Source organism: Myodes glareolus, chromosome 26 (genome assembly GCF_982192425.1).
Source record: "Myodes glareolus chromosome 26, mMyoGla1.1, whole genome shotgun sequence".
Lineage (NCBI taxonomy): Eukaryota > Metazoa > Chordata > Mammalia > Rodentia > Cricetidae > Myodes > Myodes glareolus.
The window spans coordinates 41,474,571-41,489,346 of record NC_142051.1 but is presented as its reverse complement, the minus strand read 5'-3'; the positions used below and the strand labels follow the sequence as shown (position 1 = coordinate 41,489,346).

The window sequence follows — 14,776 nt, the reverse complement described above, 5'->3', positions numbered from 1 at the left end:
GGTCTTTAGGGTCTTCCTCAGACAGAGGGTGAAAATGGGGCTCGGCTTCACATTCTTGCCAAACATTTTGCTCTCACAATAGAATCAGGAACCATGCACACACATGTGCTGTGGAATCACCAGGTCTGCACTGCTAGCAATTTCCTGTCTTCCATTTTCCAGTTTCAATATATCCCCCTCCAGGTATAGAACCACAGTTCTTAGCATATGCCCGGCCTGGAAGATTGAAAAACAAAACTTTATGTTAAGTTAAAAACTATAATGAATGCAAGACTAGTATTGAGATGTGTCTGGTTAGAGGTTTCTATAGTCCCACCTTAAGAGAGACTAGAAACTTCTAGGTTTTGGCCACTAACCATCTATCTGCTCTGAGTTTCAAGACAAGTGGCTTTTGTTTCTTTAGCTCTAAAAATGGGCATAAAAGTTTATTGCTCATTTTCAAAAGTATTTCATGTGGGTCTGAAGAGTTAAATTTGTGTGAACCTGACTTTTTACATTTTAGGTATCTTGGAGAAGCTGCTTTCTAAGGGATTTTAGAAAAAGTAGATAGAATTTATTATTTATAGGAAGTAAAGTCTTAGAATCCAGAGTACCTCATTATGTCCCCCACTGTATTGATACACTGAACTAGGAACAGACCTGTGTCTTTTCTATACCTTTGATTTTGTGTATCACTGTAAGCATGTGGCCGTAACTTTCTAGGCTGAAGGCTTGCTGTGTATGATGAAGTCATATTGACTGGCCTTTGATGGTCTTTTTGGGCTCAATTTTCTGTTGTCTAACAGGAAACTTAACTGTTAGCCTATACCTGATTCTCCAAGATGGTGATCATGTCCAGCATCTCACTGAGCCCTGGTCTTCTCTTGGTGCCAGAACTCTAAGACTCTTACCTCGGCCAAATATCAAAGACACGTTGGACTGGGAGGTGCTGGAAGAAGAGGGTGTGATTGTTTGGGAAGACAAACATAGTGGTTGATTTCAGTAGTACTCCATGTTTTTGCATCACAGATGGAGTGTGCACCTCATGGTCTCTCTCACTATCCAACCCCTTAACCATTCGCTCCTCTTCCTTGGTAAAATTACCAGGTGAACCCTCGCGATGGAAGACTATCTTAGGAATCTCTCGTTCCAGTGTGTGCCACAGGCAGAAAAGTAGAAGGCATGGAAAAGTTCCCGCCACACAGAGAAGGACTTGTTGGGGACATCTAGCACATTCTAACATGTCTTATCACGTCATGGTTTATCCACCCCTGATTCAACAGGTGACAAGAGAGGAAGACATGAGACACAGACGTGATGCTGTGTCCCACTGATTCAGAGACTGTGTCTCTGCATGCTCCTACCTACCGGATATGTCCTGGTACTTTGGGTACCCGGTGCCTTGCTCATCCCTGATAAGCATTTTTTGCTTGCTTTCTGTTCCAGATTTACTGGTTTACCGTGGAGTTTGGGCTCTGCAAGGAGGGAGATTCCATAAAGGCATACGGCGCTGGGCTCCTGTCATCCTTTGGCGAATTACAAGTATGAGTTTAATGGAAACCAAGCATGGGTGCTTAGAAGCAGGGACACGGAGGAGCATCCTCATCCTCGTGGCTTTGCTGAAGTGTGATTGGATGTGACTAGAGCTGTGCTTTCTCAGGCAGTCGATGCCTTAGCAGCTATGATTTGGCCAGACCTGTGTGTCAGAGGTAGAAATCCAAGTACAAGTCTACAGGGCTCTGTGAAGGAGAGGCCTCCTGAGCCCAAGCTGACCTAGACATGCAACTTTGTAAATATGCAAACATATCCCCCCAAAATATGGTCGGCGCTCCCAATGTCTATTGGATTCCTTACTATAAAGTGTTTGCAGTGAGTTGCTTCTTTCTAGCTAACTGTAGGTTTTAGGTGAGCTAAGGAGAGCTGATCTAGTACATGAAGATAGCTCAGTTTACCGGATTTGCATCGGGCTAGGGAAACAGTGGGATGAGAGGAACTTTGTAGGTGGATGAGAGCACAGGCCCTGGATGAGTTGAGCACCCCTCTCTGGGTCCCCGCAGTACTGTCTCTCAGAGAAGCCGAAGCTGCTGCCTCTGGACCTGGAGAAGACGGCCTCGCAGGAGTACAGCGTCACAGAGTTCCAGCCCTTGTACTACGTGGCAGAGAGTTTCAATGATGCCAAGGAGAAAGTGAGGTGAGATTGCAGGAAAAAGGCCCGAGACTGCCTGTTTCAACTGAGGTCTATTCAGTGAGGTGGGTGTGAACATTCTCCAAGGTCAAAGGGGGTGCTCTGTAAGAAGATCAGGGAAAGCCAGGCTGTGGTGGCTCACGCCTTTAATCCCAGCACTCGGGAGGCAGAGGCAGGTGAATCTCCGTGAGTTCGAGGCCAGCCTGGTCTATATAAGCTAGTTCCAGGACAGGCTTCAAAACTACAGAGAAACCCTGTCTTGAAAAACCAAAAAAAAAAAAAAAAGATCAGGAAAGAGACAAGAGACATGGGCCAGCCATAATCAGAGATGTGCCTCTCATGACACAAGGCTCCCACTAAGCTAAAGTTGCTTTCAGAGAGGGCAGGTGGAAGCAGACTTTGTGAACTCACAAGTCATGTGACAGCATGTGTCATGCCCCTCTGAGCTGGGGACTGTAACTACCCTGATCTTAGAGAAGAATGAGGAAAGCCTATTGTTCACGATCACAAGGGCTGTAACTGACAAGAAAGGAAGCCAGACAGCATGGCTTGGGGACTTGGGATGCTGCTCTTGCCAAACCTGGGGCAACTGACTTCCTGTCCTGATAACTGCCGTTTTCAATACAGTAGCTTTCACTTTCATCATAGGCTAACCTAGACATAATATCCAAGGTGTCTTTGCAGCATCTTGTTAGTTATATTGATTGATGTCCCTCAGAAAGGCCACCCCTGGGGGATTCCTACAGATTTGGGAGTCATGCATAGGGAAGACAGGAAAGCACCCGGATCAGAATCAGGCTGCCTGGGTTCCTTCACAGCACTGCAACTGACATTGATGGCCCACGTCCTCAGTTTACCAAGGCCCAGTCTCTGTGTTTGTAAACTAGGGGTAACCACAGTACTTAATTCTCAGGGCTTTGGTAAAGGGTTACTTAGTGATATTATTAAGGGGTTTAGAACACTTCAAATTTAATATAGTCTTAAGTTCATATCAGACACCTAATCCATGTAAATTGACTATAATGCCTAGTCAATTGATGAGAGCTGTGTATCTTTTCGCAGTGATTGTCAAGGACCTTTGATATATTTTTAAAATAGTGCTCTGTAGCTTGGTTTTATTTTCTCAATTATCTTATTGAATAAGCCATTGCCTTTTGCTCTTTTACACATACAAACAATCAAAGGTTTCTCCAGCTGGCCCCACTCAGTTGTATTTCACATCTCTGCCCCAGCGTCTGAGCTGCTGATCTAGGGAGTTCCAGAGCCTACAGCAAAGTAAAGCCACTCGGAGCCCCTTCAGCAGAACCTCTCTCGAAATGGTACCCTTCACTTAGGCCCTTGATTTTGGTTTCAGGGCCTTTGCTGCCACCATCCCCCGGCCCTTCTCGGTTCGCTATGACCCCTACACTCAAAGGGTTGAGGTCCTGGACAACACTCAGCAGTTGAAGATTTTGGCTGATTCCATCAATAGTAAGTACCTCACAGCCTCTTGGCTCCTTCTTTCCTAGGACAGAGGCCATTTCTTCTGACCTTTCTTATAGGAACAAAAGAAACGTCACCATATATGCCATTGGCTCGCTGGAGGGGAAGAGCTCTGTAAACTGCCTAACCTGTCTCTTTGCCTTTGACCTCCCGGCATCCAATCCCATCTCTCACCACTTCCCCATTTTCTCACATGCAGCCCGTCACTCCCAGGTTCTCTCTCATTATTTGCCCCTCTGCTGATTTTCTTCTCAATGTCAGTGGTTATAGCCCAGCCAGGAATCTCAACTGAGAGCTAAGTTCTGTCTGCTTCCTTGGCCGCCCATTCCTTAGCTCTACTGTTGTTGGCCTTCTGCTCTTCCTTGGTGGTGGATATTATAACAGTTACTGTAGTAGCATTGCTGGGTTTCCTTGTTCATACCTGGTTCACTGTGGCCCCTGAAATCACCCTCTAGCAACATAGATCAGCTTCTGGTTCCTGCACATGCCCCTGACTTTTGCCCAGGCCTGTGTGAAGTGTCCAAAGCCAGTTCACCTCCTATGTGTTGCACAGACATCTCTTCTTGTAGGACCCTACTGGGCTCTGCATCTATTGACGAGTGACTCACTTATATGCCATTCTTCTTCGCAGGTGAGGTTGGAATCCTCTGCGGTGCCCTGCAGAAAATAAAGCCATGAACAGGAAATGACGTCATGAGTAGAACTTGGGAGATCAACCAAAAATCTGTTGATAGAAATATAATGACTGCTTCTTTCCATCTGACAAGAAAAACCTTGATTTGAAATGTTGGCTTTTATTACTTCTTACATAGTGGGCATCACCAAATAAATCTAACTTCTCTTAAATGAAAGTATATTAAAACCTACCAGGGGTCAATCTTTCAGAGTCATCTTTATGATTTAGACATCTTATACCTTTGATTTAGTTTAAAATGTAATTTCTCACCTACTTTCAATATTAATCAAAATTTGTTACCCTTATCATTCAGGCTTTATCTGTTTGTTTTTATCTCCCAGGTAAGCCCTAATGGAACACACACACACACACACACACACACACACACACACACACACACCACACACATGTGTATATATATGACTAAGTGTAAAATATAAGACTGTCCTCAGGGATGAATAATTTGGTTCAGTACAAATCTCAATCTATGAAGCTTAGCGTCTATGTTCATTCACTACGACTCTGAGAACAGCTTCATTATTCTGCCAGTGTAAATCTCCTCTGATTTGAGACCCTTAAGATAGTTATAAGCAATAAAGCTTTAAATCATTATATAAAACATTATGTGTGCTTTATTTATGTATAGTATGCTGCAGACTACAGACCTGCCCACCCGATCCCAATACCCATCACACAGCTTCTGACATCATTTTCATGTTACTTTTCAAGTACTCTTGAGAAATATTTTGAAGGCACTTGTGATCCAGCAGATATTCACTGAAGATAATAGAACAAACATGGGAAAAATAGCTGGATACATTTTTAAAATAGTAAATCCACTAGAAAAGTGAGACTTTTATTTACGCTGGAGAAAAATGCCAATTTTACGAAATTTTAAAGTTTCGAATGTTTTTTGAATTAAATGTTTTTCTCGCTGCCTTGGAAATCCATTAGCTGGAAAATCTTGTGACACAAATTCGAGGCTCAGGGACCCAGTTAGCTGCATATATCTTTATGATAATTGAAGTCAGTTGTGGGGCATCAACAGACTTTGGTTTTTATTGATTATGAATTTTTCATGAATACATGTAACAAATGAGATACAGTGGGGGCTGTCTTTGTCTTTTAAGGTGTGATTTAAAGTTCTTACACAGTGCACAATTGATTTTTGAAGCAGTTATGTCTTAGGGAATTTTTGTGGTGTTTCTTCAAAAGTATGTCTCAGACCAGCTGTAGCATCAGCATTAACCTGGAGCTCTCTCCTATCTCTTCCCATTTAGAAGCACTGGGCAAGATGCTCAGGAGCACCCCCAGGTTATCCTTTCTTTCACATTCACTTATTTATTTACTTTATTGGGGTCTGTGTGCATGTGTCATGTATGCATGCATGTGTGTGTTTACATGTGTGCAGTATATACATGTGCAGATGTGTGTGCCTGTGGCTATTCATCTGAAGGTCAGAAATCAGATCTCCCTCTAATATTCTCTACCTTATTCTTTGAGGCAGAGTCTCTCATTGAACCTCAAGCCCAGTGTTGGTGTATAATGGCTAGCCAAGTAGCCCGTGAGCCTATGGTCTCCACTCTTCTGTGCTAGGATTACAAGTGGGTGCAGTTGCTCCTGACCTTTCGCTTGACTGATGGGGATCAGAACTAAAGTCCTCATGTTTTTGCACAGCAAGACATTTCTCTATCTTGCAACCCAGGATGAGAGAAATGGAAGAAAGCAAGCATTGATATAGAGATGTTCTACGTGCAGGGATTGTAAGAACTAATATTGTTCAAAAGTCCATCTAAGGTTGTGTTTTCCTCCTCCACTGCCAAACTATATGGGTAGCACAGATGGACTTGGTGGGGGTACTGAAAAGAATAGAGAGAACTTGAAGTTTGGAGGGGTAGGGGAGGGGTCGGAGCTAGATCAGGAAGAAGTCACGGAGAGGAGAGTGGGGGTGAACGTCATTACCGCACATTGCAGGAAATCAGCAAAAAATTAATTTGAAATGCTCATCTAATCATAAGTGATTAGCAGATGTAATGAAATTCTTGTCAAACCCCGCTGATCTTTTAGCAGAATTAGAAAAATAAATCCTACAACACACCCAGACTCCTCAAAGCCCATTATTAGCTAAGGAAACCTTGAGGAAAAAGAATAAAGCTTGAGGCATTACACTACCTGATCTCATAATGTCCTATAATCAAAGCACCATGATACTACCATGTGAAAAAGACATCTAGACAAATGGAACAGAATAGAGATCCCAGCAATTAAGCTACATTTATGATCAGTTGATTCTTGACAAATGTGCCACAGATATTCCAAGGTAGGGAAAGACAAACTTTTAAAACTAGTCGTGGAGAAGCTAAATATGGATATACAAATGAATACAGTTGGGCTTTTAGTTCATATCTTATATGAAAAGCAATTAAAAATGTAACAATACAATCAACAGAGTGGCAAGGCAACCTGTGGAATAAAAATATTTTTAAAACATACATATGTCTGCGTGTGTGTCTGTGTGTATATGTATGTATATATTATAGCCAAAATACATAAAGAGCTCAACTGAAAGGCAAGAAAAGAATCTGATTACACAGTATGCAAAGGACCAAGTGCTGCAGGTACAGATTCCATCCAGAGGTTGCAGAAGGTGAGGCTGACCAGGGCCTTAAACACCCACTGGGCAATGCTGGCCAGCACCACGGACAGCTTCCACTCCCGGGACCTTGTACTATGAATCAGTCTCGGGTTCTAATCCCTAGAATAAACATCACGGTGATGGATCTGTCTCTCCCTAGCTACAGAACTTCCAACCCACCTGACCAGGTGTTTTCTGCGTTACTCCAGTCCAGCCTTGAGCTAGGAGGCCCGCGATGGTCCAAAGTTGAAGAGCTCAAAAAGGACAACGTTTGCAGTTGTCTGGAGCTCAGTTTCCATATCCTCATAGGACAAGTGACAATCGACTAGGACATCCAACAGCGAAAGCAGCTACAGCACTAGAGACATTAAATCCCAAGTCATCGCTTTTTCTTTGGGGGGTGGGTGGGTGATGGGGTGGTGGGATGACTTGGGAAAAAGAGGCGAGGCCCGCTTCCTTTGTGGTCTTGTTCATTTCCAAGAAAGGAAAAGATGGTAGAGAGATGCATCAGAGTTCTCCACTCAACTGAGATATAGAGACAAAGATAGATAGATAGATAGATAGATAGATAGATAGATAGATAGATAGATAGATAGATAGATAGATGATAGATAGACAGACAGACAGAGTGTTTTATGTTTGTGTCCCTGCTTTTGTATGCATGTGTATGTAATACATACATACAAGGCAAGAGGTCTTCCTTCATGCTTTCTTAATGGCTCGCCACCCCATTTTTGGAGACAGGGTCTCTCACTGAACCTGACACTCACTGATTAGATCAATCAAACTGGCGAAGGATGGAGCTGAGCTCATTAGAATTGACAGAGCCCCTCTTCTTTTCCCTCTTATTTCCCATCCTGTCTTTATTCACCCACCTCTGTGTAGAAGAGGGCCTGTAATTTGATGTTGATCTTCTTAATACCCACACTTCAGCAGTCACTGGAATTTCGTCATAGTCTTCTATTCCCTTTCTTTTCTTTGAAAATCTCACGTATTTATACAATGTGTTTTGGTCACAGTCACTGCCTTCCTCCAACCCCTTCTAGTGCCCTAAACCCTGTCAACTTCTAACTCAAGTCCTCTTTTTTATTGTTGCTAAAATATCCCGACTCCAATTAGCACTACCCATATGTGCATGGGTATGGAGCCATCTACTGGGGCATGGACAACCTACCAGCAGCCACATCTCCGAGGAAAAGTGACTATTCCTCCCTGAGCAGCCATCAACTATCCATAAATCATCCACTAGGGCTGATGCCTCGAGGGCTCTGTCCTCATCTGTGCTGCAGTTTGGATTGACTTGACCTTGCTAGGGTCTTGTTCTGGTAACCGTGGCTGCCATGAGTTGCTGTGTGCAGCGGCCACGCCATGTTCACACGGCATTTCACAGCTTTCCTCCTATCCTATTTAGTAGTTTTTGACAACTTGACACAGCCTAGCATCAACTGGGAAGAGCAAGCCTCCATCAGATTGGCCTGTGAACCTGCTTGTGGGACATTGTGTTAATTGCTAATTGGCAGAGGAGGGTTGAACCTGGGTTGTATAAGAAGGCTAGCCAAGTAAGCTAGAGAGCAGCGTTACCCTACTGGCTCTGCGGTGAGTTCCTACCTACACCACCTACTCTCAATGATGAATTTCCTAGAAGTGCAAGTTGGGATTAACTCTGCCCTGTCCAGGCTGCTTTGGGTCAGAATGTCTTATCTCAGACACAGAAGGAAAGTAGACAGTGCCCCATTCTCTGGCTCTTAAATTCTTTCTCCACCCTCTCCTGCTATATTCCCTAAGCTTCGGCTAGGGGGAGGTTGAGCTAGGAGAGCCATCCACTGCTGAGCTCCCATGTTGACTCATACTCAGCACCTTGACTGGTTATGGGTCTCTGCATCTGCCACCCACTACAAAATGAAGCTTCTGTATTGTATTCTGGAAGTATCTGGAAACAAGCCAAGCACACACCATGAAGAGGTTGTTTAGACATATTGTCGCACCTATAAAATCTGACTTAGGAAGCTTACTACATATTGTAAAATGAAGAAAAGACCACATTTTAGGTTTTTAAAAATGCAATAGCTTATATGCATAGCTCCCAGAAGACATAAAGCCTGGTGATCAAGAATGCCGACTGTGGTCGCTGTGACTGGGAACCAACCTGGAGGATACTTTTTTCTTTGCCTTATACTGTCTTTTTAAATTTACTTTTATTTTTTTTATTATTTTTAAAAGAAAACAATCCCAGTTCCCACTTACTCCCCTCCTCCCATTTCCTTCACCTTTCCCCTCACCCTGCCCCCCATCCATACCTCAGAGGTACATTGCTTAGGGGAAGGTCCAAGGGCATCCCTACCATACCTAGGCTGAGCAAGGCATCTGTCCAAAGAGAATAAGTTCCAAAAAAGCCAGTAGAAGCAGTAGGGGTAAATCCTAGTGCCACTGCCAATAGCCCCACACTCTGCCCCAGCCATCCAACTGTCAGCCACATTCAGAGGGAATAGTTTGGTCCTATGCTATTTCCTCCCTACCCAGCTGGAGTTGGTGAGCTCCCAATTAGCTCAGGTAAACTGTTTCAGTGGGTATACCCATCATGGTCTCGACCTCTTTGCTCATATTCTCATTCCCTCCATTCTTCAACTGGACTTTGGGAGCTCAGCCCAGTGCTTCCATGCAGGTCTCTGTCTCTGTTTCTATCAGCTGTTGGATGCTCTATGTTGATATTTAAGATATTCATCACTCTGACTATAGGGAAAGACCAGTTCAGGCACCCTCTCCTCTATTGACTAGGGTCTTATCTGGGGTCATCCTTGTGGATTCCTGGGATGTTCTCTAGTGCTAAGTTTCTTGCTAGCTCCATAATGGCTCCCTCAGCCAAAATATCTCTTTCCTTGCTCTCATCTCTGCCCTTCCTCCTTCTTGACTACCCTGTTTCCTCAAGTTCTCTTCTCCCCTCCCATTCTCCTCCCATCTTCCCCTTCTGCCCTCTCTATTTTCCCCCACCCCCATGCTCCCAATTTTGTCAGACAATCTTGTCTATTTCCCCTTTCCAGGTGGATCTTTGTAATTTTTTTCTTAAGATTCACCTTATTACTTAGCTTCTCTAGTATCATGAACTATAGGTTCAATATTCTTTGCTTTAAAGCTAGTATCCACTTATGAGTGAGTACATACCATCTTCATTTTTCTGGGTCTGGGTTACCTCAGGATGTTTTTTTTCTAGTTGCATCCATTTGCATGCAGATTTCAAGATGTCATTGTTCTTTCCTGCTTAGTAGTACTCTAATGTGTAGATGTGCCACATTTTCTTTATCCTTTCTTCAGTTGAGGGGCATGTAGGTTGTTTCTAGGTTCTGGCTATTACAAATAATGCTGCTATGAACATAGTTGAACAAATGTCCCTGTAGTATGATTGAGCATCTTTTGGGTATATGCCCAAGAGTGGTATTGCTAGGTCCTGAGGTAGGTTGATTCTCAATTTTCCAAGAAACCACCATACTGTTTTCAAAAGTGGTTGTACAAGTTTGAATTCCCACCAGCAATGGAGGAGTGTTCCCCTTTTTCCACATCCACTCCAGCATAAGCTATCATTGGTGTTTTTAGATTTGTGGATAGGTATTGTTTAAATCTGGTTTTGTCATGGAATATCTTGTTTTCTTCAATGATGGTGAATGAAAGCTTTGCTGGGTATAGTAGTCTGGGCTTGCATCCACGGTTTCTTAGTGTCTGTAGCACATCTGCCCAGGACCTTCTGGCCTTCATGGTTTCCATTGAGAAGTCAGGTGTAATTCTGATAGGTCTACCTTTACATGTCACTTGAATTTTTTCCTTTGCAGGTCTTAATATTCTTTCTTTATTCTGTATGTTTTGCATTTTGATTATACATGGTGATGGGAATTTCTTTTTCATCCAGTCTATTTGGTGTTCTGTAAGCTTCTTGTACCTTCATAGGGATAGCCTTCTTTGGGTTGAGAAAGTTTTCTTCTATGATTTTGTTGACTATATTTTTTATGCCTTTGATCTGGAGATTTTTCTCCTTCTTCTATCCCTATTATTCTTAGGTTTGGTCTTTTCATGGTGTCCCAGATATCCTGGATGTTTTGTATTACGAATTTGTTAGATCTAATGTTTTCTTTGACCAATGAATCTATTTTCTCTATTGTATCTTCAACCCCTGAAATTCTCTCTTCTATCTCTTGTATTCTATTTATTATGTTTGCCTCTATAGTTCTCATTTATTTACCCAGATTTTCCATATCCAGAATTCCCTTGGTTTGTGGTTTTTCTTATTGCCTTTATTTCAGATTTCAAGTTTTGAACTGTTTGCTTCACCTGCTTGATTGTTTTTTTCTTGGGTTTCTTTGAGAGATTCATTAATTTCTTCCATTTTTTTGTCTTTTCTTTAAGGGAGTTTTTCATTTCCTCTTTAAAGGTCTCCATCATATTCATAAAGTTATATTTAAAATCATTCTTTTCTGATTCTGCTGGGTAGGATGATTGAGTTTTCCTGTTGCATGACCACCGGGTTATGGTGTTGTCATGTTACTTCTCAGGCTGTTTGACAAATTTTTGCATTGGCTCCTGCCCATCTCTTACTTTCAGTTGATGCCATCAGTGTCTTTGTGTGCAACTTGGTCCAATCCTCACAGTGGGTGTCTGTGTCTTGGGAACTGTTCTTGGTCTGCTCTGTACTGTCACTGTCTGTGTTTCAGTCTCAGGGGTTTTGGAGCTGCCTACCTGTAGGAAACTTACCTGCTGGCTGGCTATAGTAGCCAAGGCAAGTGGGGGAGGGGCCCAGGATTTTGTTCCAGTATGGGATGTCTAGAGAGTGGGGTGTCCCACTGGGTGGCAGGTCACTCACCCCTTAGTCCTCTCTATGTAATAGCAGGCTGTGCTTCAGAGTTCCACTGAGGTTTCAGGGGGATAGGAGGGTTTGAGCAGTGGGGTGGGACTTGTAGCTTACAGGGTCTGATGGTTGGGATGAGAGTAATAGAGCAGCCTACCTGCAGGAAACTCTCCTGCTGGCTGGCTTGAAAAGCTAACGCAGGTAAGGGAGAGGCCCAGGATTTTGTCACAGTATGGAGGGCCTCGAGAGTGGGGCATCCTGCCAGGTGGCTGGTCACTCATCTCTTGTTCCTCTCTGTGTCATAGCAGGCTGTGTTTCTGCCTACTATCTTTGGTCTCTTTCAAAATTCATGTTGAAATTAATTCCAATTATGAGATTATGAGATATTAAGAGATGAAAACACATAGTAAGAGAAGAAGTGACTAGGGCTTTTGGATTAATCATATGTGTCATTAATGTGTTAAATGGGTTTCTTGGAGAGGTCTTAGTATAAAAACTAGTTTGACTCTGTCTCTTGGTGTTCTGCTCTTGCCATCTGATATGTGTTTGCCTGATAATAGCAATCTTCTCCATTTTGTGTATGTGTGTTGACAGAGGTAACTGTTTCACCTGGTCCCACTGCCATTCCATCTCAAAGAAACTCACAGAGGTCTACATTAATCATAACCTGGTTGGCCTGTTAGCTCAGGCTTCTTATTAACTGTTTCTTACATCTTAAATTACCCCATAATTCTTGTCTGTGTTAACCATGTGGCTTGGTACCTTTCTCAGTGCGGCATTCTCATCTTGCTTCCTCTGCATCTGGGTGATAACTGCAGACCGAGACTTTCCTCTTCCCAGAATTCTCCTGTTCTGGTTACCCAGCCTATACTTCCTGCCTGGCTACTGGCCAATCAGCATTTTATTAAAATACAAGTAACAACTCTTTACAGGGTACAAGACCATTGTGCCACAGCATGTGTGTGTGTGTGTGTGTGTGTGTGTGTGTGTGTGTGTGTGTGTGTTTGAGTGTTTGAACCCAGTTTTTGGTGGTTGTGGTACCAAGCAATAGAGGATGGACAAAGGCTACTATTTTAAAGAGGAGAAAAAGGTGATGTAATTGAAGTTAATTTGAATTTTGGCTGATGATTTTCTTTATTTCAATATTTTATATATGACAAAGAGTATTGAAGTAAAAAGGCGGCTGGAGGGATGGCTCAGTGTAATCAAAAAATTATTTCAGTACAATTCTCTGCTTAACACCAGGACAGAGGCAGTGCAGACACAATGGCAGCAAGGATGACATTGGTGGTGGCCGCCATGATGGTGATGTCACATATTGCTCATGCAAGCTCCAGAATGGTTTTCTTTCAAGATTCATACCCATGAGCTGTTATCTGAGGAAATTATTAGCTTTCACGTTTCCTTTTTCTTTCTCCATTTATTCATATCTCTTTCGTATAGTTCCTTGGTTTCTAAAGAAAGCACAGGACTGCAACTCCTAGCTGTTAGCCAAGTACAACATCAATACCGCCCATTATCCCTCGGTAAGCCCCGTTCTTGACCATCATTCCTTCCTACAGATGATCATTTATCCTCTCCAGCAGTTCAGCAGAGCAACTGCTCATCCGTGCCCAAAATAAACACTGCCAAGGCAACAGTCATGTAGGATTTTGACGGGCAGAGCCTTATCTTGTCTAAGAGTATGTGGCATATGAACATGGATTCAGGCCAGTCCACGTACTACACTATACCCTTACATGCATAGACAGTTGTAGACTGAGCTCCCTGCTCATTTGTACCCAGGAAAAATCATTCCACCTACTAGCCTAGGCAGTCTGGAGAAAGCCTAGGTTCACATCCTGGCTACTTCACTGCACGGTATGTAGCCAATGATACATATAGACATACATGCATGGATGTAGTCAATGCTACATATAGACATACATACCTTATGTGTTTTGGTAGGAATTAAATCAGACAGTGCATCCAAAGTACTTTAAGTATCCAGAATGTGAGAAGACGTTGTATACGATGTGATTTAACAAGCAAACATTCCTTAAAATTGCTGGTTCCAAGGGTTCTTACTGCAGCCATGAGGGGCAAAGGAGAGAGCTTGTTAGAAAAACCCAAAGGCTGTAGGTCTGTGTAAATACTATGCATTGCCATGGGCAGAAGACCAGAAGTAACACCAACACCTGCCTGAACTAGGAGGCCATCCTGTTCTATAGGCAAGGCTATCACCAGGAACCTGCTCACCTCAGGAAGGAAGCTGGGTCTTACTGTGCAGTTTTTTGAAGGAAAAACGGTTTAACCTGGTAAAACCCTGAGGAGAAGCAGATGGACGCAGTGAAGGACGCATGGCTTCTGTTGCAATGTTCTCAGCGATGTGTCTTAGTCAACGAGTGTGTAGGAGAGAAGGAGCGCCATAACGCGCCGCGCCGGTTCCAGGGCTGCCAGGAGACACGGTCGAATTCGCTATAGGACATTTTGGAACTTTCCTTAAAGCCCGTAGCTTGGAGGAACTATTCAAAGTGGGCTGCGGGAACGGTTCAGAAATTGTAATGCAAGCAAAGCCGGGTTGCCTTATGAGCTTCCTTGTACATTACCGCTAAATTTTCCCCTATCAAGTCATTCTTATGATGGTGTGATGACGCTGCTATTAAAAGCACTTGCTGCTCTTTCAGAGGACCCAGGTGTGGCTCCCGGAACCCAGGTGCTAGTCTACAACCTCCTGTCACTCCAGTTCCCGGGAATCTGATGTCCTCTTCTGGCCTCCACAGGCACCACATGCATGTGTGACACATGCAGGAAAACACTCTGACACATGAAGCAAAGGTAGATAATTGAAAAGAATCATGATTCTCATGGCAAAATTGCATTATTAAACAACTGACGATCTATTGTAACTTTGGAAAGGGCACGTAGACGGGAAGCTTTCCCCAGGGAGGTGTAGCACATACACGTCTATTCGTGCCAGAAAGGGAACCCCCTAAACGATCCAGGATC

At 43.3% G+C, this 14,776-nt stretch overlaps 1 protein-coding gene across 1 annotated transcript in view; it reads left to right on the top strand.

Annotated features, from left to right (window-relative positions):
• Positions 1 to 4,941, top strand: part of Pah (phenylalanine hydroxylase) — a 55,705-nt gene extending 50,764 nt beyond the window's left edge. Inside the window, exons 10-13 of the mRNA XM_048418824.3 lie at positions 1,426 to 1,521; positions 2,037 to 2,170; positions 3,519 to 3,634; positions 4,278 to 4,941. Of these exons, the coding sequence (XP_048274781.2) occupies positions 1,426 to 1,521; positions 2,037 to 2,170; positions 3,519 to 3,634; positions 4,278 to 4,324 (393 nt within the window). The 3' untranslated portion in view covers positions 4,325 to 4,941. The remainder of the gene's footprint in view (positions 1 to 1,425; positions 1,522 to 2,036; positions 2,171 to 3,518; positions 3,635 to 4,277) is intronic.
• Positions 4,942 to 14,776: the final 9,835 nt, after the last annotated feature.